The 27,148-nt window shown below is 47.1% G+C and overlaps 1 protein-coding gene across 1 annotated transcript; it reads left to right on the top strand.

Moving 5' to 3' along the window:
* Positions 1-26,401, top strand: LOC135804798 (uncharacterized). The gene is made up of 30 exons (XM_065318755.1): positions 1-1,235; positions 2,834-2,884; positions 3,690-3,837; positions 4,363-4,436; positions 5,129-5,207; positions 5,574-5,729; positions 6,209-6,452; positions 6,918-6,950; positions 7,183-7,258; positions 7,506-7,591; positions 7,780-7,853; positions 8,978-9,086; positions 9,315-9,360; positions 9,730-9,938; positions 10,509-10,587; positions 11,045-11,153; positions 11,524-11,730; positions 12,034-12,123; positions 12,917-13,036; positions 13,672-13,766; positions 14,018-14,198; positions 14,735-14,827; positions 15,250-15,336; positions 17,591-17,700; positions 20,134-20,281; positions 20,886-20,960; positions 21,308-21,391; positions 21,711-22,464; positions 23,420-23,555; positions 25,224-26,401. Exons 1-30 carry the CDS (start codon positions 235-237, stop codon positions 25,648-25,650), a joined length of 5,181 nt encoding a protein of 1,726 aa, XP_065174827.1. The 5' UTR covers positions 1-234; the 3' UTR covers positions 25,651-26,401.
* The last annotated feature ends 747 nt before the right edge of the window (positions 26,402-27,148 follow it).

Here is a 27,148-nt window from a genome sequence, read left to right as displayed (position 1 = left end):
GGAAATTTTGACATTGTGGCTCAAATTAGCAGGCTCGAAGTAAGATCGGCGATCCCGCACCAGGATCTCGGCGTCCGTGCTGCGGCACGAGTGAGTGTTAGCTAGCGTCGCAGAGCCAGCAGCACCGATTGCTAGGAATGCGGACGGGAACGAATGGGCCGTGACAGCAGGTGAGCCCGTGTACCGGTGGTGTACGCGACCCTCGCCGGCAGCGCTGCCAATACCAGTAATAACATGTCCCTCAACCCATCAAAGGACAAGTCGCTCTTTACATTTCGGGCTGAGCGTATTCAGCCTGCAAACGCACCTGGCAATGATACTGGGACTGGTATCGGTGACCAGACGGAAGCAGCTAGCGGCGAAGCTGATGCGGTGTTCGCAAATTCTCCATCTCCTCGCATACGTCGCCATGGGGTAGCGTTCGCAAAGCAGGACGTGTCTCCGGTGGTTCTATCCGATGCCACAGGGAGAGGCCAAGCCGTAATCTATGGGCAGAGCAACAAGCGTTTACCGATGCTGGCCGACACCCGCATGCCGTCAGTGACACCGGACACCGGTCGTGAGAGACCTGAGGGGTTGCCTTTGCAGTCACCGGCTCAGGCTGCACTGGCCTCGTCTTCAAGTAAATCCATATCGTCATCACGCGGTCCCATTGTACAGGATGCTCCTCTGGATGCCAGAACAGGACGGGTGCTCGCCTCGGTGCAGTCTGGAGATGTGCCAACGAAACAGAGCCTGCCTGGACAGGTCTCCAGCACCAGCCTCATGCGATTCTCGTCGTCGTCATCGTCACCAGCATCCCCGGCAAGGGCGTCTGCCATGCAAGATAGAGAGAGGCGACGCTCGCATTTGCAAAGCTGGAAGTCCGATTCGGCCGATCATCTGATCGTACCGCCAACGCTGAAGCATGGTCCCAGTGCGGGTACGAAGGACAGCGTTACATCAGACGCGAGTGGACGCACATTGGCACCACTGGCAGAGCATCCACGCGGCCACTTGTCCTTTAGTCTTAGCGAAGAGGATGAGACGATGCCAACAGCCGAGCTGGATACAAAGAGCATAAAGTCGCGGCAGACTAGCAAGTCTACACTGCAAGTACCCAGAGTGGTGGTGAACTCCATACCGGCGCATACGGCTCTTGGCGAAGAGCTGTTTAGCCGCAACACTGACGCCCAGCGAGACGAGGAGGAGATCAAGAAGGCGTCGTGTTACATCGAGGACGCGCTGGAAGGACGGTGAGTGCGCGGGGGCGGTGTACAATGCTAGTCTGTGTGAACTGATGATTCCCAGCTAAACTTGGGACTGCATGTGTGTTGCACCATTCATTCAAATTTGGCATGCACAGCAGTAGTACACTGACTTGGTATGAAACTGTGCTCAGACAAGTGTCCGGTAGTTATGTTGCCATGGAAAGTCTTTTCAGATTGGATACAGTAGGCCTTGCCTGTGTGTGTCGTGTAAGATTCCTACTGATCGCTTGCTTCATTCATTCGGGTTGATCACGCCACCTTATGGCCGACTTGCAGCACATCTCGAGAACTTGCTGGATAGTTGAGCTGGCTAGGTGACCTGACCAAGAGGCGCTCACAATGGTTACGCTCTCCACGAAAACGTCCGTGGAGAGTCGTGCTGTTCCTTCATGGCTCGGCCATGCTGTGTATTGTCTTGGCTTGCTTGAAAGCAGGCAAACAAATCATGTGGTGATGTTAACTTAATCAGTGATTAGACAACAGTACTCCAGCTAAGCAGTATGTACACACACTGATCACACTGAGTATGTACATACACTGCTCACACTGAGTACGTACATACACTGCTCACACTGAGTACGTACATACACTGCTCACACTGAGTGTGTACATACCCTGATCACACTGAGTACGTACATACACTGCTCACACTGAGTACGTACATACACTGCTCACACTGAGTATGTACATACACTGCTCAAACTGAGTATGCACATACACTGCTCACACTGAGTACGTACATACACTGCTCACACTGAGTATGCACATACACTGATCACAGTGAAAGCCGCATGCTGGCGGAGTTCTTTGCCATTCGTGTTATCCAGATAACGACAGAAGGCGCACTGTTTACTTCAGTGTTTAACCCTTTGGAGTCCGTAACTTTTTTGCTTCCGCAGAATTTGTGGCAGTCACGAAAATGCGCACTCCATTTCCAACATAACTTAGGTTCTACTTCACCGATTTTGAAGATCTTGGGCTCGTTGGAAAGCTCTTGATGAGAGAAATACAATGAGCCCAAACTCGCCAAGAGCACTATTCATTTTCCGCCACAACGCGCCCCAAACGCGTGTCCAGCTCCAGATCTGAGACGAAATCGGTCTCGTGTAGCCATTTCACTGAATCTAGCTCGTAACTGTTCAAATTTTTTCGAGTAGAAGCTTACCTTGCCGTGACTGCGCCGCGCCGGTCCTGGCACGTGCCGCCTGTCATGAAGCTGGGAAAATCCCTTTTTTTCACGCACTGCTGACTCGCAGAACGCAGCACAGAAAATTCGAAATGTTTGATCGCTCACCGCTCACTCAAACTTCATCGGCGAGACTTCGGACCTGTTCGAGGCGATAGCTGAGAGTTTTCTCTACCATGTAGACTCTTCGATTGTTGAATTTGGTCAAGATTTGGCCGAGAACCGAAAGTTTGACTGCGCCCACATGCATACAAAATGCCCATGGTTCGAAATCGAACCATGGACTCCAAAGGCAAAGGGTTAAGCACTACTGACTTCAACTGCTGTCCTTCTGTCCATTTGTGTACATGTGTATGTGTGGTCGTGTCTGCTGTTATTGATGTGATGCTTCAAACAGGTATAAACATGGCAAAGGAAATCTATTATCGCAGCCACCATGGAAGAAGAAGTAAGTGTTTGAATGATAACCCATGATCCTGTCGATCTCATTCTATGCCCAGCGTGGCATGTCTGTGTCTCTCAGGTGTGTGTATATGCCTAGTGTGTGTATGTGTGTGTGTGTGTGTGTGTGCGCGCTTCTGGACCATCGTGTGACACCCGCCAGCGGCTCGCCCTACCTTGCTGCAGAGCCCACTGCAGCAAATGCGATCGTTATTGCAAGTCAACCCGAGGATTCCAGATACACAATTGCAACAAATGGATCAATGAAATGGCTAGGAAAGCTCGCTAGGTCGTTGATGCGACACAGCGCCTCAGCCCAACTCTCCATGTCTGTCGGCCCCTCACACGAGGGGACATGTAACCGGAAACGGCAATGTTCAGGACAGGACAGGACAGGTGTGTGTGTGTGTGTGTGTGTGCCACTCCTGTCTTTGACCTGCGCACGTCGTTCCAGCCATCCACAAGGCATCCCTAGGCATTGCTGCACATCCTGTCGCTCGCACAAAAAACAAACAAACAAACAATAAAACAGCTTGTTCAAGTGCCGCCGGACCTGCAGTACCTCATGCCACATCCCGAAGTCAGTGCTCCTTCAAGTGTGTTTGTGTTTGGGGACACGTAGCTGGCAGTAAGCGAAAGAGTGGGAGGAGGTGTGTGTGGGGGGGGGGGGGTATGCGCAATATCGACACGGGTGGCTCCTTGTTTATATCAGTCTAACAATCCCAACCGATGATCAGGCTGGTGCAAGGTTTGGTAAAATAACACCTGCTCTCTTTTCTTCACCTGCCTGCTTCTGCTTTGCTGCCTTGCAGGTGCTTTGACGTGCAAACCAGTTTTGCATGGGCCGGCTTCATATACATCACAAACTGCATATTCATCGGACTGCTGATCGTTGAGCCACCTAGCATGTGCTCCACTCCACTGTGGGTACACGGCTTGATGGAGATTATGTGCTTGATGGTAAGACAGCGCTAGTAGCAATTCGCGTGCCTAACAAAGTTGATCGGTGGCAAACGCAGTACATGTGACACCACCATACATGTTCCATGTTGTGATATTTCCTTATCCAAGTAACTTCCTGGACGTTTGAGGGCCCGATGTTTCCCCCGCCATCCTGAGATGACCATTGGCTTATAGTTTTGTGTAGAGGGGTGGAGAATGGATTAGAGAATGTAGTACAGCTGCCACCCCGCCAAGGAAACAGTTGTTTCCGGCCTTACCAAACAACTGGACAGTCTTCAACTACTGCGCCATTCTATAACAATTCTATCGAGGAATTGAAAAGAGTTATGTTCATTCACCTTTCCTCAGCTGCAGGCTAGCTCAGTATGATCACCATGTGACCATGCCTCCAGTGTGTGTGTGTGGAACCCACATCTACTTGGCGAATCACGATATCCATCCATCCTTCGAGCCTGAAGATGTTCAGAACTAGTTAACCAAACTGTACCTCAATGTGTGCTGTTCGTTCTTCCGCTGTTGCAGATAATCTGTATCGACATAGGCCTGAAAGTGGCGTACATGGGCAAGACTGGGTATTTATCTAAGAAATGGCACAAGTAAGTTGGCGACGTTCCTTACTAGCATACCGTGTGCATGTAGTAACAGGGGCGTCGCACACGGTATGGTCCCAGATACACCGTGAATCAACAAAATACACTGATCTGGGATCTAAAATTCCAAAATTGTCGGCTATGAGAGAGAGAGAGAGAGAGAGAGAGAGAGAGAGAGAGAGAGAGAGAGAGAGGGAGAGGGAGAGGGAGAGGGAGGGAATGAGGGAGGGAGAGAGGATGCAGGGAGGGAGGTCTTATAATAGTACTACCGGTAATAACTGGTCATTTCAGAAAGGTTTGTCATCTGATCCATGCCAACTACATGTACCTGTATTACCGTAATATACATGTGCAAGTAGGTACTAGACAGTTTTTGACTTTTTGTTTCAAAAGACATTCACTTGTACTTGTGCATATCCCTTATGGCAGAGTCTACATCTACAGGACGTTTCATATTTTTTCTTACTCTTCTCTGTTCCTTTGAACTGTGGTGTGTGTGTGTGTGTGTGTGTGTGTGTGTGTGTGTGTGTGTGTGTGTGTGTGTGTGTGTGTCTGTGCATGTGTGTGTGTGTGTGTCTGTGTGTGTGTGTGTGTGTGTGTGTGTGTGTGTGTGTGTGTGTGTGTGTGTGTGTGTGTGTCTGTGCATGTGTGTGTGTCTGTGTGTACGTGTGTGTACATGTGTACGTGTGTGTACGCAGATTATCGTGTATTTTGATCTTCCTCTACTTTGCTGACCTGGTTGTGTTCTTGTCTCTGCAACGACCCTGCACAAGTATTGTAAGTCTATGCACAAGTACAATGTAGGTGTAATGTGGCATGAGAAGTCTGTGGGGATGTGGTTGGGTAACCCCAAGCACTGGATGTATGCATGCTGGAGGTGCGTTTGGTGACGGGTTATGTTGCTTCAATACACAACGCCAGATGTCTTGTATTACATTTTGCTATGATTTTAGTAGACTATGCAAAGTGTGAAATGCATGTGCATGGTGCGACAGACTCCTTCCTCTCTGTAAACACGCCAGATGGTCTACAGAAATTGCAATTATCCACCTTCGACTTTTGACGAGAGAACTTGCTAGAATTAAATACCAAGTTATATTGGGGCACCATGGAGCATTGCATGTGTGCGTGTGTGTCCACTAGATTCGCTTCGCACGACCACTACGTCCATGGCTGCTGCTGGCACGTAATCGCCGGCTGCGGCGTGTTGTTGACACGACGGTGCGCATGGCACTGCCACTGTTACGCATATTCTTTGCCATGGCCGTCTTCATCGGCGTGTTTGCCTGGATAGGTGTGGTAAGTTTTGTTATACAGACCTTCCTAGTTAGTTGCCATGCCAATCAGTCTGTTGCTATGGCTATACTCAACGTGTTTGAAGCCACAATATAATGGTATTTTGGTGGTTTCCAATAGAAAGTTCACTGGCTGAAATGCTTTATGTGCAGTGCTAACTTACTACAGAATTCTCTTGATCGGAACTCGAATGTTGGAAGGATAATCTTCTGCTTCTCTTGACATGCAAAAATATCGAAATCATTTCTTTCTAAATTACAATTCAAGGAGTTCAAGAGTTTGCTCTACACTTCCATATTAGAATAATCACAAAGCCTGTATTGCACATATTCCTGCATTCCGTATCTGTAGTTAATGCCCACCGGTCTGCTTTCAAATGTATGTACGTGAACATATGAGGTGTGCGAGCACGAGAGAAATCACTCAATTGTGCGTGCACAAAGAACAGTAGTGTCTGTTTCCTCTGTCATGCTTTAACACAGCATCTTTATCGCGATGTCTACCATGACAAGTACATCCCAACAGAGACATGTCAACTGGAGACATGTACGAATGGATCCAATCCAATGGTCAATATGTCATACCTCAACTCCAGCAGAGCAAACGCCTCTGCAGCTGGAGAGTTTCGTTCGCACAGTTTGTTCGCGCACACTTTCGACAACCCGCTGAACGCCTCTCTCCATCTATTCGTGCTGCTAACATCGGAAAACTATCCCTACATCATGGGTAAGATGTGTGTTTGTACCTGACGTTAGGTGTCACATCACAAATGCCAATACTTCAACAAAACAAGAAGTAGAATATGAAGTAGAATGTACTGCAAGACGTAATACAAGGTGCATAGGAACGTTCCAGCCAGGACGAAAGCTAGACTTTGTTACACCTGCTGTCGGCACAGATAGGCGGAGAACATGTAGAATAATACGGTGCAGTTCTGATGTGGAGTCTGACCTTGTGGTACACTTGTGGAACCTGAATGAACATCAGGCTAAATTGTTACAAATGATATTAATGATAAACCTGTGTCATATGTGTGGTCCTTTTCTATTTGGAAGTACGAAAATCATTTGCAGTTGTTCACCTTTATGAGTTGCATTTTGTAAAGGAGAGACTTGGATGACATGCAGCACTATGCGATGAGGATTTTCACATTGAATCCAGCTGCAATTGTGCTTCCATTCTTTGCTGCAGAACCTGCTCTGAATGCACACAGAGGGAACTTTGGTAAGTGATGCTCACGTACCAGCGTGTCTGATGCAAAGTCAGCCATGAATTGCAGTGTGATTCAATCAACCGGCCTACCTGGTATTAACGTTACAGACTGTCCAGTCCCGAGAGGAGACTGTGACCAACTGCCAGTATAATACTGAGAAAGCATCGAGAAAAGGAAGAAAGGAACTGGATAGCATTGTTTGCGACATGTACTAATGCTTTGTACCTACCTGTTCCTGCACAGCCTACTTCATCATCTACTTCGTCAGCTGCATCCAGATCACGGCTTTGAATCTTGCCGTCATTGTGCAGTTCTGGATGTGAGTACATTGGACAGGTAGTTTGACCCAGTCAGAGTCGTATTTTGCAGCCGCTGAGCTGCAATGCATACACGATGATATTGCACCATTGCCCGTGACACACGTCATGCACTGTGAGAGTGAAGGCATTGAACTGACAGTTGCCAGTATCACTCAGGCATGTCTACAAAGCCTAATCGAGTGGTCCACGAATCAGTGGCCCAGTGAAATGAAGTGTTTACTCTGTGTGTATTCCTTTCTGGTGCAGAGCACGCCTGACTTCAATCGGACGCGCCGAGAAAAAGAAGCAAAGATTGGGACTGGCCAAGGCGTTCATGCAGCTTGATCCGAAAGGTATTGTGACACGGTTGCTGTCGACATTTGGTCATACACTGGCAAAAATACATGAACATTAGTGGTAACAAGTCTCTCAAGTCACCAGGGAGGAGTATGTCCATAGCAGATCTGCAGTAGCTTCTTTAAAAGATAAAATGCAGAAATCTTCCTTATCCTGTGTTTCTGGCATGTTTTGCTGGCTGTAGGAAATGGTTACATAACAGAGGATAGATGGTGTAAAGTTGTCCATCATCTACGCAGTGACATGGACCGACTCAAGGTAGGTGCTCTGAACTCCGGCTGTCTGTTCATTTTCGATTCAAACTGGCTGTGTTTGATACTTACATTAGCAGTAGTTGTGTTCACACTGCATAGTACTTCAGTAAAGGGAAGAAAATCCAAATTCCATGTCTCACATGAGAATAAGCTCAAAGGCTAACTATTATGGGAAGGGGTAGTAGTGTATAATGGAATAAGCCATGGCATAACAAAAAGTAGGTAGCTTAGCACTACTGCTCCAGTGGTGCTCTGACATTACCACGAGGAAGTGCTGCTCAAAGAGTGCTGAAAACCATGAAGAAGAGCTGCTTAACCCTTTGTGTACGGACTGTACAACTTTCGATCCCCTGGGATCGAAACTTTTCAAAATTACAATCGATCGTAACTCAGTCATTTCTGGGCTATTCCCAAAAACTAAAATATGTAGATCGAAGAGAAAACTCCCAGCTGTCCAATGAAACAATCGCTGAAGCGCTCCGATGTGCGGTTCCAGAGTTACGAAGCTCGAAAGTTGAATCGCGGAAAATGTCGCGAAATAGTCGCTTGCGCAGATTTGAATGAGCGATTTCTCCATCATTCTGGACATGCAGTGACGTAGAAACACGTTCAAAATGGCAAACGGACGCGTGGAAGTTTGTAAATTTTTTTGAAGTAACAGTTTAGTTGTTACGAGCAAGGAAAGCGAAATGGCTGATACAAGACGACTTCTGTCGGAATATTGGCGTTGCAGCTAAGACGCTGGGCTGTAGCGCTGGCGTTTTGACCTTCGTGGTGGCAAGCGTGGGCTCAGTGTGTCCCTCTTGCGACGGGCTTTCCAGGAAGCCCAAGATTGAAAAATCGTCAAAAGGAGACTGAAGTTATGGCCCAGAGAAGTATGGAATTTGAGGTGAGCCGAAATCAAATTCAGGCTGTGTACATTTTTTCCGTACATAAAGGGTTAAAGGGCGCTCATTACCATGAGCAAGAGTTGCACAATGGGTGCTCGATACCAGTCATGAGGCAGAGTTTCTTCACACATCCCCGAGAGAAAGATCTTTGCTATAGGCCATGGTATGATCCTGGATCATAGCTGACTTCGGGTGAGTGTAATCCCACGCCATGCGTGCTTGCTTCCGACTGTTTCAGGCGAAATTTGTATTCGACCTGCTGGACTTTGAGCAGAAGGGCTGTTTGGATGTGCTGGACTTTCTCAACATCTCCGAGCTCTTCAACATCAACATCAAACAACTTGACTGTAAGTACTCGAGTAGTGTGTACCTTGCTCAGTTTAGAATATCGTGCATAATGTCGGCCAGGAGCAAACGTGCTGGTGCACAAAAACGCCATTGTCTTAAGCAGGCGGTGGACTTTGTGCGAGTGCGAATGGTGGGAGAAAATGGAGCATGCTGTGGCTGTAGAACTGGGCCGAATATTTCACATAGAGATCATTGCAATGATTTGCTTCCTGTATCTCGTGCTGCAGTGGAGGAGATTCAGACACCAATTCCATACTGGAAAGCCACACTTCGGTGAGTAGTGATTTAGAAGTCATGGATAGTGTTAGTACGGACCAACTGGCACATACATACATATCAAGGCTTATCGTATCATTATCACACATGAATGCTGACGGGGATCAAACGAATCGACAGCTGATCTTCCAAAGCCTGCTGAACTTGGAAAGCGGCATTCCATTTGGATATTCGTTTGTCGCATGCAACTATCATGACAAGCCACTCAATTTGACTTTTGAACCTTAAAAACATAATTACGTAATATTGCACAATAATAGACATTCAGACCACAGGGCAATGCATAGTTCGACTTGAAAGATGTAGAAATTTCCAGTGGCAAATTACAATGCCAAATGCTTGGCATGTTTCTTCTGTGCACTCCAGGAGCTTCCTGTACGCGCCGCTGTTCAAAGCGGGCACGCGTCGCTTCTACCTGAACAACTTTCTGCTGACTTTGGTCGTCATCCATTCACTGCTGATGAGCATCTTCTTCCGGGGCATGTCGACGTCACTGCAGGACAACCTACGCATCGCCTGTACTGTCATCACCGCGATATTTGTACTCGAGATCATTGTTAAGCTTGTTGCTGGCGGTAAGTCTGAACTGATGACTGCTTCTTGCTTTACACATAGAAAACATTGGCTGTCCTGAGTGGGCCACAGTACAAAGACGGAAATAGGTGGACAGACCAGATACAAACTGTGTGCACTGTTTACGGGGTACATTGTGCTCCACCGTGTCCAGGTATGATGCAGCACAGTATCTTGGATACACAATACTGCAGTGATTATCATGGCCATTGGAGGAATCTTGCACTGATATTCCACTGTTGAACATCATCCTTTGTAACCGCTGGATAGAAGAGAGCTAATCCCTACTGTGCTTCCTGGTGAGAAGCCCGGTGATTTATGTTCACTTCCGAGGGCTGGGTGACAAGATTTACGATGGGAAAGTTATGTAGAAAGAGTCAGCACGTTCGCTGTCTGATTAGGTGGGTGTTTCTGATGGGTATGTGCATATGTGGGTACGTGTGTGTGTGTGTGTGTGTGTGCGTGTGTGTGTGTGCGTGCGTGCGTGCGTGCGTGCGCGTGTGCATGTGTATGCATGTGCATGTGTGTGTGTGTACCTCTATGCCTGTGCTATCTCTTTGTCTGACCAATAGGCGAACACCGGATGGTGATTGCTGGAAATGCTGCACTCGTCGTGACAGCCACAGTCAGCATGGCCATATACTGGGCAATGTAAGCAGTAGTAGCTTGTTAACAGGTTCTGCTACAGTACCATTCTGCAACATTCACTTTTTGTGATCATTCCAATAAATTACTTGAAGTATTTCAGTAGGTCTAATGCTTCACAAAGTACAGACCTTTTGGTCAACATCCTGTTATGTAGTGCACAGCCCTCATCTTAGATTGCGGGTAAATCATGTAATACAATCATGCACATGCCGGCCTACGCCGTTCTATTCGTTAATATTCTCCTGTGAAGCCATTGGTAATTGTAGGGGGTTGAGGAAGGAGCCTTAGTATTGATTGGTAAGTAAGGCAGCTGACTATTAAACGTTAACAGAAATACCTTTGAAGAGGCGAACTCTACATTTGTTGCTATGATTGTGATATGAGTGCGCAGATAGTTCCATTCATTGCTTTAGAGAATTACTTCGAAGTACCTTTGCTTCATCTTGTCCTTCTCCACCAGCGGTCCAGTCAGAAACGACAAAGCAGATCTAATCTGGGGCTTGGCGGTCGGCTTCCGTGCTTTCGGCTTGTCACGGAATCTCCAGTTCATACTCGTCTATTTCGCCAGAGTGAGTATTGATGAATAGATATCTGATATCTGTGATGAACCATACAAAGGCATCCTGTCTACCCCAGTCAAAGAGAAACCTGGTCATGTTTTAGAAGTTGAGAAGAACTGTGGCTACTGCTACAACAACAAAAAGAAGAAGAAGAAGAGCTCCAACTGAGTCATACAACAGCAGACTGATATAACGTTGTCTGTATAGAGCATGTGCATGCTGGTGCAATGCAAGACCGGTGGAGACAAGAGAGATACGAGGTAAGAGAGACACTACAATGACAGTTACTATAACACATGCCAGTATTATACAACAGTTTGCCCAGCGTAATTATGCATACTGATACTCTGCGCTTATCCTTATTGCTGCTGAAATCCAGGTCAGTCGAGTCACATTCTGGCAAGTTGCAGTGACGGCAGGTTTCCTCTATACGATTGCTGACATTGGCATGCAGACCCTAGTGCGGAGAGATGGCATGTCAGGCACTACACTCGGCAATGTCACGGGAATGTCCTGTGCAGAGCGGTTGCTTGTTGTTCCCGAGGATCAGCGTGGCTTTGACCGGGAACCTTACAACTGTGCACTGGTGAGGCATTCCGAATGATGTATGATCAAGTGATATTGTGTGGCTAGCTGATCTGAGTGTTTGGGGCTCAGGCATATTTCAAGTGATTGCAATGGCATACTCCTCACCCCACACCTCATTGCACTTTTAATATGATTGTGTCAATGTGCAAATATTTCCTCATCAGCCTGATCGGCCGACTATCAAATCGGGTGCATGCTATACATCTCTAACTGCATTCCCATTGATTCCTATTGACTTTTCACACCATGGTTTATCTGCACTGTATATTGATACTGCACTGTGCACTGTGCGGCGCTGCAGGGATTCGACAATATCTACTGTGCCACGCAAACCGTGATGTTGATTATGTCCACCAACGACTGGCATGTGTTGATGTTTGATGCAGGCGAGGTAAGATGCACACACCTTGCGGCCTAGGCAATAGGCACAGGCCTGTGGCCGGGGTGATATGCACGCACTTTGCGGTCGGGTAATACTCGTTTACCCGCTCCTTGCAGCCGGGTTAATACACTTACCTTGCCGCAGTGCGGCCGGGGTATGTGTGTTGTGACCCCGTGCAGCCGGGGTAATATGCACGCACCCTGTGCCTGAGGCACATTTACATACTTTGCAGCCGAGGTAATATGCACACACTTTGCAGTCGGGTAATACTCGTATACCCGCTCCTTGCAGCCAGGGTAATACACTTACATTGCCGCAGTGCAGCCAGGGTATGTGTATGACCCCGTACAGCCAGGGTATGTGTGTGACCCCGTACAGCCAGGGTATGTGTGTGACCCCGTACAGCCAGGGTATGTGTGTGACCCCGTACAGCCAGGGTATGTGTATGACCCCGTGCAGCCGGGGTACTATGCACACCCTGGTCATCTACTTTTTAGAAGACACCAGCCAGTTTTCCCCAGCAACTAAGAGTTTTGGGAATATTTAGTAGACCTGGATCAAGTTGAAATGCGCGAAAACAGAATGTTGCAAGCATTTAATGTTGTGAATACATGCTGAAAGCCCAGCAGGGTCCATCTCCATAATCCTAGCAGCCTCCAGCACACTTAGAATACATGGGTGGTTTTCACGAATGATCCTTGGGCATGTAGGCATTCCTACGGATGCGGAAAACACGGCCTCCAGCTCTCACGCACCTGCATTGTAAATGTTATCTGTGCTGCCCATATCCGTATTATTGCAGGTTGTTGGCCAATGGGTCTACGCTTACTACACAGCAACGTATGTTATCATTCACTTCGTCTTCATCAACTTGCTGGTGGCCATAGCCATTGAGATGTTCCTTCTTGCCATCAAGACGAAGGTCAGTGTGTCGACGGGCATGCACTGCATCCTTGAACTTGTGTTCGATAAGCGCGGCCTGCATGGATCACCCGCTAAGAGTCACATGACCAGGCATGGATATGTGTGTGGTCAACTACGTACTTGTATGATCCACTCCAGGTCACGTGACAGGTTTTCAGTAAAGTGTACAGTCATGCAGAACCATAATCAACGATACACCCAATGCTGTAGACGGCAAGCTGTTTCGGCAATATAGGCCTCATCAATACAGCTACGAGCTTTAAGTAAGCCGAACTACCGGCCATGGTGCAAAGGAGGCACCACGGACATTAAGCTAGCTCGTTGCTCTAGCGCCAGAGTGCTCTAACTACGCCCGCCGAGAGTGCTCAACAAAAAAAAGACGAATGTCGAGGAGCGTAATGCCCAATCATACATGTGGTCATCACGAGATCAAGGAATAACCACTTTGGTTGAGTAGGACTTTTTTGGACTGTGTGAGTACTATGCTTCGGGTGAGTCAAGTCAGTACTGAACTACATGGTAGCTTCCGTAGGTGGCTGCATGTGGCAAAGCGGCACCCATTGCCATATGTGTAGACTGCCGGACTGACTAGTGGGTACAATGTTTCTGCACCTTCTGATTCTCTGCCAACAGTTCTTTTCAACTGTGGAATCACGGCTGGTCGAGACACACGTTGCAAACTTTGAAGTAATGGCTGAAGGGTCACACAGGGTGCTAAACTCTGTGAGGTAAGGTGTTGAACAGTCTGAACATTTGTGTTTCATAGCTGATAGAGGAAATGCACTGAGCTGACGAGCTGACATTGGAGGTGACCTTGTTGACATGTAGCTTTACAGAGTTCATCATAACAGATACTGCGTATAGTATTACTGAACACGGCCTTGCGTAAGGGAGGGGGAGTGGTGGCCACTGCTTATCATGCTGAAGATAGAACTGAAAGCATGTTTGCATGGCTTCCTGTGCTTTCATGCGCGTGTAGGAAACGAAGCAGCAGCATAGTCCGCGGCCATGTGCAGCCTGACAGCATACATGCGGAAACGACGCCAATCCACTCCTCTCTCGACCTGGACGACTATGCCGAGGCTCGGCAGCGTACCGTGGTACTGCAGGTCAGCAAGAAGAACAACTCGCTGGTGGAGGAATTCAAGTCATTTGTCGATGTAAGTCAGGGACACAACAATCATGAGCATACATTCATGCACGGAGAGCTGTTGCCCTGTCCGCACTTGCATGGAGTATTCGCACTGTGCCACCTGGATAAACCTGGTTCTGTAAAGTGAATTCTTCAACACCGTGCAATCTGATAACTCCAATGCATAGCGGGAGATGTACTTACAAATTGACTCATTGGTCTGACTTCATCCAAATATGAACCCACTGCCAGAAAATTGATCCGAAACGGTGGCGAAACCTCTAAGATTTTAACAAACAAAAAACCAACGACAATTGTACTGGATGTATTTGCATGTGCAGCAGTACAGTAAAAAAAATTAAAAAATCTGACGGGATTTAGCAGTACAGTGGCATGGTTGAATACATACAGGTACATCTTACCAGTTACCACACAAGAGACTGAACTGAGGATTTAGTGGGCATCTTGAGGAGGTGTCTGATTTTGGGTGACGATTTGTTGACATCACTGTATTTGTTGGTACAATGTTTGCTTGCGGGCGTGTTTCCATTGCCGTCCCTCTAGAGCGAAGATCTGGATGAGGATGAACTGAACTCCATTCAAGCACTGTACAACACCATGATGAAAAAGAAAAAGGATAAGACGTCAATTGCACAGGTAGGCCCGGCAAAGAGAAGGAATCATGCGGCTCTCGTCTTGGTATTTGGTTCTCAGCCATCGTCGGCTTCGAACAGCGCACGGCCGTATGCCGTCCTCTGAGCATGTGCGTCTCTCTGGTGTGTGGACTTGCTGCCACTGCATGTATGTGTAGTGAGTAATGCTCACGACACATCATGTTTCCACTGTAACCGGCATTGTAGCCTAGGCCATTTTTTTTACTAAAAACACAGCCCTACTAATAGTCAGGGGAAGAGGACAACTGAAATGACACTGGACAACAAGACAAAGGGGAGTAGGGGCGATGTGCCGATGTGGTTGGCAAGGCTCATCCATACCAATTCGCTAATGTTGTGTGTGTGTGTGCGCGCCGCGGTGCGTGCGTGCGTGTGTGGTCATATTTGTGTGATCTTCTTCCTCAGGGTTGCTTCGATGCTGTCGCGCTGCAGCGTGAGAAGAACCTGGCACGAGCTCGCCTGGAGCGGCCTGATCTCCTAATCTACGCACTGGTGGGTTATTGGGAGCACTCTGAGCCTGTGCTGAGCAGATGAATAGTGTCCTATTCGTACCGAATAAGCATGTTTGCGTTGGCATTTCAGGTAAAAGCAAAGCTGTTGCAATCGTGAGGGTGCTCCAGGACCAGGAAAAATAAGCTATTCGTGGTAGCTTGGGTACATTCTTGCGAGCTGCAGAACCAGGGGCGGATCCAGGATTTTTCCAAGGGGGGTTCAGTTTTCTTCCACCCTTACCAAAGTGTGTTAAAATGATGACATAAAAAAAGTAAAAAAAGTGCTTTTTGAAAATGAAATAGGCTGCCGACTGATCGCCTGCAAATGTACAGTGCCTATCAAGCGGTTAATCAAAAGTATTGTAGAATGGAGAGGATGACGACGACTGATGGAAAAGAAATTTGCAGGAATACAGTGGTTAACAGGGTGGTTGCTGTCCCGCCGACGGATAGGCATGTATGAGCAAACAGATTTTAGCACTTTTTCAGCTCAAAAAGCTCAAAAAGGGCGATATCACCAAAAAAACGCAATAAATGGCGAAAGAAACGGGCTTTTCCAAAAAGGGCGAAAAAGGGCGAAAAAGGGCGGGCACCTTTGGGAAAGGGCTAGAGGATAGGCGCTCTCATCCCATTATCGAGCGCTCGAGCGCAGGTAGTGCTTCAGCCGTTTCAAGGCAGTGTTGCTGCGCTCATTCTCCGCAGAGGTGACGGGTAGTTTTGAAGCAATCCGGAGGAGGACGTGGATGTTCGGGAAAACATCGGCATCGCAATGCACAACAGCTTCTTGTGGGGTAGCTGGAAGTGCACCAGACTTCTCTGCTGCGTCCTTCCATTTCCTGACCCACTTTCGGATGTCAGTTGATATACATGTAGTTGAAGAGCTTGGCAGATCATCAGAATACGTGTCGACCAAGCGTTGAATGTTGGCAAGTAGGCCTTTCCCATATCGGCCGGCCGAAAAATTCGCCGAAAAGTAGCTTTTTCAGAATATCGCCGATCTTTTCGCCGAATTCTGAGATTTTACCAAGAAATCGCCGAATATACATGACATTGTAATCTACGTGGAGATAATATTTTTAATATAGCTATCGATTCTGGGGTTTCAATCATATTTTTGTTATAAAATACACAGTAATACATGTCAAACAAGTAACGTAGTTGCGTGATGTCTGCGGCCTTCATCCTATTCATAGCTATTGAATATACATGTACATGTACATGTAATAATAATAATATCTTTATTAGGATGACCCAGAGGCTTGGCGCCTATCAATACCTTATTCCTTGGACTTTTGCTGACTTGGCTCCTAGACTACAAGTACAAGGGGTTCACCGCTTTGAAGGGTGTCCATGTATATGTATGAGCTAAAGTGAAAGTAGTACATCATACTACATGTACATGTTTTGCAGGGTCGTGGGCAACTGGGCATGACCGCTCGTGCGCGCCTGCGTCACGGCCCGTGGGCATTTCCCAAATCGGCTGGCCGAAACATTGGCCGAAAATAGTGGTTTTGAAGAAATCACCGATCTTTTAGCCGAATACGCAATTTTCGCACTGAATTTGCCGAAAATTGATGTTTTAGTGCCTCAATAGCATGCAAATACAATTTCTGTAGCCATTATCTGCGAAAGGTGGCTGCGACTTTAGAGCCGAATTTCCACCTTTTACAGAAATTTTCAGCCGATTCTGGCGATTTTTTCAGCCGATCGAACAGCCGAATAGGCCAAAATAAATGGCCGATTTGGGAAAGGCCTATTGGCAAAGTGTTCGTCTGAGGCTCATATCAATGTAACATCTGCATGATTCAGCTCGGGCTATAATTATATGCGCTACGGCAGGCCAGGATCCGAGGATCCTAGGAGCAATTCGCATGCCTGGCTTTTGTAAAAAAAAAATTTAAAAAATGCACCATGGTCGGAAAATTTCTAGGGGGTTCGTTCGAACCCCCCGAACCCCCCCCCCCCCCCTGGATCCGCCCCTGAGAACCGCCCATATAACTAGCTCCTACTACTAAATCTCCAATGTAATGTCCGGATATAAGGACATGCTTGCTGCGGCTTTAATCACCACTGTATTCAACTTAAAAGGTAGTGGTACGAAAGGCCTAGTCGAAACTGTATGGCTTCTGTGTTTCGTGTGCTGGTTTGCTTCCCTCCAATCAAGAATCTATTCAATCCCCAATGTCATGTAACAATTGAATGGGCGTTTCTGTTACCATCCGCGCCGTTTGGCTTATTCTTGTGTGCGGACACAGGCATCGATTCGAGGCAGAGGAGATGTGGTGAAGGCAAGCGGCTGTTTAGTGCTGGAAGTGGACGGTCATGCTAACGTTGCCTCGTTTAGCTGCACTGTCAAAGGCTTGACGTAAGCATGCACACAGCAGATTCTAGTTCTTTGCAGATGTAGAGTTTAATGCAGAAGTACACTTGCAATGTACTAAACAGAGCTGAGCATGCGTTGGACATGAACAGCAATCATACCAAGGGGACGACACACCACATAATCCACCAGAGTGTGCACATTCACATGTCTGAAGGTTTGAGGTTTTCAATAAAAAATATATATAAATAAAAAAGTACACAAGTGTCGATTCAGCTTGTTTTATTGATTGCGGCTATCTACCGGTAAATATAAAAGTCCATTCATAAAAAGATGGACTTCTAGCCTCTGGCCATAAATAGGTCAAATTTTGAGTTTTAGAAAAAATTGTGCAATCCTCCTATGGAATCTTCTTCCAATTATGTTTCTGAAATCCAAAGCAAGCACTAACAAGAATAGGATTTCGGCCAGGTTTTGCCCGAAAAGCACTGAATTTGGAAAAACCGTCAAAATCCAGGCCGTTTGACCCCGCCTGCAACAGTGCATTGTGCGGTTCGAACCCCAGTTCAGGTACCTTTTTGGACCCATTTCCAAATTTCAACTTTCGCTGCACTGCACTGTGTACAATAAAATCACGAAAAATCGCCAAATATGGGACCTCACCGGGGCCCATCTTTTTATGAATGGACTGTGCATTTTTAGCAGCAAGTGCCCATCAGGGATATATACAAATTTGTGATGTACATTCATATTTGGGAGCACTCTTGAACCTTTCGAGTTTTCCGGTGCACCTTGAGTGCTACATAGTATGTTGTGATGTGTGTGAATACAACCATAGGCTGATAAAAGGTTTACACAATCATGCTTGGACATGTATACAACGCACGCACTACAGTATGTAAGCTGGGGCTGCACACGGTATGGTATTTCGCATGCCACACATGTCCAGTGGAACCCCGATTTCCGAACAAGTCACCAATTCGACCACTTCAAGTTGCTCGGTCCCGAATATTCCTCCACAAGGGCTCGTCCGTATTTTTCGAAAAATTAAAAAATCCGTCCTCAGGCAAAAAGGGGGTGGGTGGTCAAGAGCGCTGGCGGTTTGATTTTTCGTTCTTTTTTTCTTTTTCTTTTTTCTTGCTCCAGTGACATTCATACACTTGTTGCACTGACTGTGTACGAGTCGTAGTGTACTGTAGGCGAGTGTAGGATGTCGCAAACACCTGTATCTACTATGATATACCGGTACGTGTAGGATGTCGCAAACACCTGTATCTACTATGATATACCGGTACGTGTAGGATGTCGCAAACACCTGTATCTACTATGATATACCGGTACGTGTAGGATGTCGCAAACACCTGTATCTACTATGATATACCGGTACGTGTAGGATGTCGCAAACACCTGTATCTACTATGATATACCGGTACGTGTAGGATGTCGCAAACACCTGTATCTACTATGATATACCGGTACGTGTAGGATGTCGCAAACACCTGTATCTACTATGATATACCGGTACGTGTAGGATGTCGCAAACACCTGTATCTACTATGATATACCGGTACGTGTAGGATGTCGCAAACACCTGTATCTACTATGATATACCGGTACGTGTAGGATGTCGCAAACACCTGTATCTACTATGATATACCGGTACGTGTAGGATGTCGCAAACACCTGTATCTACTATGATATACCGGTACGTGACTTTTCCTCTACATGTACATGTACAAATATTACACAGCAATGAAGCAATCAAATCTCTTTCCGCTGTTACTCGTACATGTAGTTGTAGGACGAGCATGGCCGTCGGTAGACCTACTACTCACTGTACTTAGCTACTAGCAGATCTACTCGGTAAAAATCAAAAAATTATTGGGAAAAAATGGGGGTGGGTGGGTGGGTCACAGACAATTTTGCACAAGGACGGATTTTTTAATTTTTCGAAAATTACGGACGACCCCTGAGCACGCATGCAGGGTGGCCATTTTCACGAATCAGACCACTTTGCCCGGTCCGAAAGATGGTCGGAAAAATAATCAAATTCCGAGGTTCCGCTGTACTCATAATTATTATGATAGCCTCGATAGGCATTCACCGGCCAAAGCTCTTCCGAATCCACATACGCAGTTGGCAGCATGTCACTGAAAGCTGCATTGCGCTTGGGTTTGCCTGATTGTGTTACCAGCCATGCATGCATTATGCATCACTTAGAAGAACTCTCCCTGATGGCTTGCTCAGGTAACGGGCACGTACATGAACATAGTATGTGTAGTACTGGCGGAAAGTGTGCCTCGGGCTCTACCCAGCTTGATAGCACTCTTAATATACCGGGTGTGGTGAACATTGCATTGTACAAGTATACAGTGGATGTGCTTTGGCTGCTAGGAAGACATGCATGATGGCACTGTACAAAATCCTTCCCTTTCCTTCTCTTTTCTAACCATGTGCCCGTAATAACATCACAAACAGCGACTACGTGACAGATTCGTTCATCCACACCAGCGACGAGACAACCCCTATGTTCATTCTACCGGAGTTCCAGTACGATCATGAGCGCTGCATCTACAGCAGTCATGGAGTCTGGAAGCTCAAACATATCGACCGGGCCATGTTGCTGGTAAGATTGACTTCTGCAGGCGTATACAGTAAAGCTCCCCAGATCCGGGCAGCTTGGGACCGAGCATCGCCCGTAACTAGGAATTGCCCATAACTCAAAACTTTCATACTTACTGCATGCAATTAAAAAATGCCAATCAATAGTTTTTAGGGCCGTTTCCCGTTGAAAAGCCAATTGTTGTGACCGTGTAGATGGGCCAGAAAGGTGCCCTGTAGACGGACGTGCCCGTATTAGGGACGTCCGGATCTGGGAAGTTTTACTGTACAATGTTGACAATATTTCTCAGACAGTAAGAGAGAATGATGATTGGCAAGGGTGGCGGGACTCTTCGCTCATTGCTTTGCTGTGTCTAGAGTCATATTCCAAATGGTCTTGAGCATCCTGGAGAGGGGGGTCATTGCTGATTTATGATTTGCAGTGATTGATAATTCATGTCTTACAACTTACCAGGGCCAGGAAGCCAGGCATTTTTTCTTAGGGATGAGAGTGATGTTTGTGTTGCTTATGCAGACCGAGTGATGTTTGTGTTGCCTGTGCACACAAAGTGATGATGTTTGTGTTGCCTGTTCATACAATGTGATTGTTGTGTTGCTTGTGTATCCAGAGTGAACGTAGCATAGTGACACTGTGCACTCAGAGGTATCCACAGGGCGAGTGTGGTGGCCTTATCAAGGTCGAGGTATGTAGTTCAGAGTAGTATTTTCGATTCTTTTTTTCTATCATTCAGCATGACTTTCGGAATTACTTTAAAATGCTTGTGTCTGGTGTTACATTGCTGCTCTGTGTGAAACTGTGAATGCAATGCACCTATCCTAGTGCTGTACACTAACTAACTCTGTTCACGTTATGATGTGATGATGATGATGATGATGTTTTCTGTCGCTTCTTCAGTACTTGTAATACTGTATAGGCACCTGCTACATGTTAACTAAAACCTGCCGTGCCATGTCTGCTATGACTGATGTGCTCAACTACAAGTCACGTGGCTGCTCTGTGTGAACATTTTTTCTCTTGGCTGCTGTGCAGGAGGAGATCACGCAGTGGCAGGAGAAGAAAGCAGAGCTCAAAGCCAAGTGTGAACAGTTCTCAAAGATATCTCCAATTCTCACAGTAAGTAGTTCACAAAGCCGAGTTCACTTTGTCCTTCACACATCCAAAGTCACCTTGTCCAGTTGATGAGGCACAGCAGAACACAAATTTTAGCAAGAGCAGAGACGACAGGGGAGGAAACATTTCTTCAAACATTTTGTTGATCCTATCCTGCAAGTGATCCAGTTCCTATTCTTACGGTGAGATGTGTGTGTATGGGGGGGGGGGGGGGTGTAAACGGCACTGCGCTGTGCTGTACTGCAGCTCGTAAGGTTTGGTAGAGTGCACTGCACACCTCAACAAAATACACTCTGCTTCTCTCTGCTGTGCTGTCACACAGATGTATGCACACCGCGTGGAGAAGCGCACGCTAGAGGACACGCTGATGAATCGGCAGGATGCCACGCTGGCAGAGCGGGGGGAGGCCGACACGCCGTACGCTGGCTCCTCGACTGCCAGGACTGAAGGTGATGGGCAGTCGTCACCATCAATGACTAGCTTGCTGACGGAGTGGAAGACAAGCACTCAGAGCATAGCTGAAGAAACAGAGGACGAAGAAGATGCCAGTTGTATTGTTCTACAGGCCATCTCCACCCTCGATGAGCCCGATACTGAAAATCCTCCCCTGCCACCGGTTGCTGAAGCATCCCAAGAGGAAATGCACAAGCCAAGCCCTGAGCAAATGTCTCAGCTGAGGAAAATTGCCGCTGCTGCAGCTGCTGCCGCTACTCCGCGCCGCAAGACCATCTCAACCAGCAGCTCTAGCCATCCAAAGTCAACATCATTCTCCGTCAGCTTTCCTGGAGGGGCCAGGAGCAAATCGTTCAAGTTTCTTCGCCGCCAGGTGCACTCCGAGACTTCTGTCCGGGAGCGGGTAAAGACGGCCGGGAATTCCTCTCCCTTGGCACAAGGGACAAAGGGAAAGTCCCAAGCTCGCACGCGCACAGCCTCGCGCTTTGGCATCATAGAGAATCTGGTCAACATTGAACACAAGCGCCGTCTCGTCTCCCATGGCTCCTTGTTCGTCAGTCAAGATGTGCAGAATATCGAGAGGATGGCCTCGATAAGGCGCAAATCCAATAGTACCAATGCAAGTGAGTGGCATGCATAGACACCAGAACAGACCAGGAAATGCATTTCTATGAATTTGCCCCCCCCCCCCCAAAAAACCGCCAAGCATCTAAGGCATACTAACAATCCGAAGACGACAAGGGAGAGAAGGTGAGCACTGCCCCTCGCTGTGTGCCAAGCTCATTGAAGGCTTGTGTGCTGTCCCTACAGTCAGTGTTGACTATGTCTATGGGCTACCTTTCTGCATACCCAACAACAGCAGCCACTCATCAACAAAGGGTTCCTGATTTTCCTCGGATGAAAGCACATAAATTGTTCATGTGTGAGTAATGCTTGTGAGTACGCTGGGATCAGGAATGCACTGTTCAACACATCAGACGACCATGCCCAGGTGGCTGTGAAGGGTGTTTATGGTACAAATTACGTCATCGCGCAATGGGTCCATGATCCATTGGCCAGACCCTGGCAGGAGTTTGTCCCATATTTGGCCAGTGCATGTATATGTAACTTACAAGTACAGTAGTGCACTTGTACTAGGTGAGCACCCGGATCCATACAATGCAGTACAAAGCTGGCGCACAGGAATCTGATCCGATACCGCCGATGTGCTTGTACACGTGTATGCCAAGCAGCAGTCGCTTTTGTAGTGCTACCTCAAACCCCTTCCTGTATAATATCATGTACAGTGCTGGTCAATGAAATCCAGTCGAGTTACTCAAGTACGCGCTGGGCGCTGCGCGAGTGACGTGACTGGGATTTCATTGAGCAGCGCTGCTCTACGTTATTAGTCTCTCTGTGTCCATGCCCTTCGCCTCATATCTGATCATGCCCTCGTGGCTGAACATTAGAAAGAAATCCATTTGCACAGGCATAGCCAAGGACTGGAGCAGACCGCAGCCTGTGAATATTTCTGCTTCCTGGTGCTTCGGAATTGTGTATATAATTAAATGTGTATGCATAATGTTACGCCTGTGTTAGGATCAGAAGCACGGAGGAAATGGCAGCGGCTGGCACAGCTGCGTGGAAACAAGGTCGGCATAGCACCCACCACTCAACAGCAGCGGATTGTCAACGAAGAGATCCAGAAGCCAGAGGACAAGGGCGAAGTTGTGCCGTAAGCGATGCAGTATGCATAGGGGACGCACGAGAACACACACACACACACACACACACACACACACACACACACACACTCTCTCTCTCTCTCTCTCTCTCTCTCTCTCTCGTCATTGTACAACTAATTCGAGAATTTTCAAACCTGGGGCCCAGAAGGTGTAATTGTGTGCACCCATAGTATCAGTACATACCATCCACTCATAGGTTTAGTGAACTGTTTGCATCCACTCACTCACTTACAAGAATCGGTAATGATCACACAGTCTACTTAGTACGTGTCTTCAAGTAAATATAAAAAATAAAAATATGTCTAAAATTGGACATAGCATGAAAAAGCACTGCACACACATGCACACACATACACACACACACACACACACATGCACACACATGCACACACACACACATACACACACACATGCACACACATACTGAAATTTCACAAATTTTCGGTGTACTTTTATTTTCGGTACTTTCGGTGCGTCTGTTTCATACCTAAAATTTCAATACACCGAACAAACACTAACACACATAATCCAATAGAGAACTGCTTCTCTGTACCAAAAAATCTGTTCACCTAACCTGGCCTGTTGCCCTCATACCGAAAATATTGAGCACCGAAAATTTCTCAAATTAGAGTACCCCTTTGTACAATCTAGACACTAGAGAGGTATGCATCCACACACATACACACATACACACACACACACACACACACACACACACACACACACACACACGTGTCTTTGACGTCCATTGCCAGATGCGATAACAGCGATACAACAGCAAAAGCCATAGTAACTTGTGCTGGAATTGCACCATTTAACAGATCACAAGCCTGAAGGATTGACCAACACTATTCCGCCTGGTCTACACCGCACAGCTTTTTGAAGTGCTTTTTCTGGCCTGGGAATCCCCACTTTTTGTGTGTGTGAGGGGGGGGGGGGATAATTGAATACCCAACCTCTGCCTTGGAAATCGACTGCACATACCACTGCACCATATGGGACGCGCATGCGCGTACACACACCTGCCCTGTCCTGTAGAGCCACTGCCACTAGGGTCACATGCCCCCCCCCGGAGGGGCAGCCGCGACAGAGAGAGAAAGAGCACGCCACCCGATGGCACTCCAGATGTGAGACTACTAGTAGTCGGAACCGGCGAGAGCAGGTACATATATGCGGGAACTTGTCCCGTTCTCTAGCTGTTGGACGATGCCAGTGCCTTGAACAGCGATGGCGGTTGCGTTCCTGGGTTGAGCGGAAATAACGATTGCTTGCAAAATTGCACACACACACACACACACACGTGCACGCACACACACACACACGCACTACGTGACACTAATTATAGTGTTCCTTTTGTACAGTCTAGACACCAGAAAGGTACTACAGCTAGTTACTACTACTAGTACTGCATGTACAACTATAAGATGCGCAGTCGTTCACACTGACTTGCATGGACCATGCTTTTGTTTGTTCACCAAGCAGCTGCTACTCTACGTACTGTATTCAAGGTAGAATTTGTGTTGCTTTCTACAGCTACTGATTGTCAAAGCTGCTCTGAGCCGCATATCTCATCAATATGCTTACCATGTCTTCAGTCTAACTTAACTTCACGTACTTCGTTCTTGCTTTTTGTTGCATTTGACTGCTCTGATTTGCAGAAAACCAACGCTGCAGCGAACTACATCAGTGGCCTCGAAGATGATCCGCACCCTGTCCACGTCGCTGCACCCCAAAGCCAGTACAGTTTCGGCCGCCAGCATGCGGCAACAGTTACGACGCAACTCCATTACGGATCGGCCCATGTCGGCCAAGAAAAGCATGGGAACGCACAGCGCCATACTCAACCCCGACCCGGTGGAACACGCGGAGACGAAAGGCACGGCCAAGCGGCCAAAGACGGCCGGCCAAGCCAGGTCGAAACGCGACAGCCTGCTGAAGGTAGAAGACCAGATGACGTCTGTTTCGGACTCGCAGCTCCATGCCACGGAAGATTCAGACACGGTGTGCCTGCTGCCCAAAACCAAACCCGCTAAACAGCAGGCCAATGCTGATCAAACTGTTACTGATCACGAATCAACTGTTTAGTCATTACAATTTTAAAGCCACAGCCTTCCCATACTAAAGGACTTGATAGTACAAGACTCAGATCAGGCTGTACTTTCTTACTGCGGCTCTGCACACTGTGGTGACTACCAACCTGTCCACATTGGTGGTACTCACTAATCACAGGCAAGACTTCATTCTAGACTGCTTGGCACGGCACGAAGCAAGAACGACATTACCGCGTGGAGTGCATGTACATGTAGGCGGTGATATTAGCTCTCCGATACACTTCCCGTAAAGGCTGAATTATCTGGATCTATTACATCAATCTGCTCTATGCTTGTTGTATTCATGACTGCACCTGTAATTGTCACACGTGTACATGCATTCATGTACATGCTGATGCATTAGCTCTTGAGAGAACATACTGGTCATAACAGTTACTACAAATGATATCATCTAAAGAGGGACAACAGCGTCTTGGTATTTTATTTTTATTCTTGAATACTCTTGAACCCTTAGAATTATCATCTGGAATAAGGTGGTTGCATTTTCACATGGCTTTCATTCGGATTACACAAAAGCAACTAAAACCATTGTTATTAGGCTAGGGCCTGTTTTGGACTTCCCACTCTAAATAAAGAATACAAACAACAAACAAATAACTCCGTCCTCGACCGCTACCAACTTTATGAGTTTATCGGACTTTATCCTGCCCAGTATTCATTTTCAATTTTATGGGACCAGTAGCTGTGTGTACGAGCACTTCAAAATTATGCCATGTACCATTGTACCACTACAGTCCATTTCAAAACTATAGACGCGTACCTAGGCAAAAACCGTTATGCCAGCATCTATACCACATAAAATCTGTAATCACTTTGTGCATAAATTTTTTCCAAATTGGGCGTCTGTTATCCAATCGTTTAGAAACTATATGAGAGTAATTGTGGAGCGGACCTGAGCAATATTCCGAAAAGTATTCTCAAAAAGTTCCAGCCAAATTTGAAATATTTCAAAAACCCTACGCGTCTATAGTTTTGAAATGGACTGTAGTGGTCAGTGAAGTGTGGAATCGCAATTGGGCAGTGCCTAGTGCCGCACTGCAGCCTAGTGAACGGTAAAGGTGGAAGAACAGTTGCGGCGTCATCATACCTGTGGATAGTGATTGCGTATCTCATCGACCACGACGGTAGCATGCATGGCATCTCTCAATCGCACTCACTGTCTCCGTCTCTATCTCTGTCTCTCGTTTCAAAATAGTGTTGGTGGTGGCGGTCGTGGTGGTCATTGTGGTTTTGTTGTTTGTGGCAATAATTCCATTGTAGGCTCAGCTATCCCTAATCTTAACCAAACATGGACTTACAGCGATTTGAGCGTGGTGGAATATCGCCAACCAGTTACTTTCCACGAATCGGATGAGCAGAAATGCTCACTCGGCGCAGACAGCCAGAGCTACTAGTACGTCAATGGCATGAGCCTTGCTTGATAGTTCGCAAGGTATGATGATGTCAGCAGATGATGACTTCACATCACATGG

The sequence above is a fragment of the Sycon ciliatum genome, chromosome 1 (assembly GCF_964019385.1).
Source record: "Sycon ciliatum chromosome 1, ocSycCili1.1, whole genome shotgun sequence".
In the NCBI taxonomy this organism is placed as follows: Eukaryota; Metazoa; Porifera; class Calcarea; order Leucosolenida; family Sycettidae; genus Sycon; species Sycon ciliatum.
This window is presented reverse-complemented; position numbering and strand designations above follow the sequence as displayed.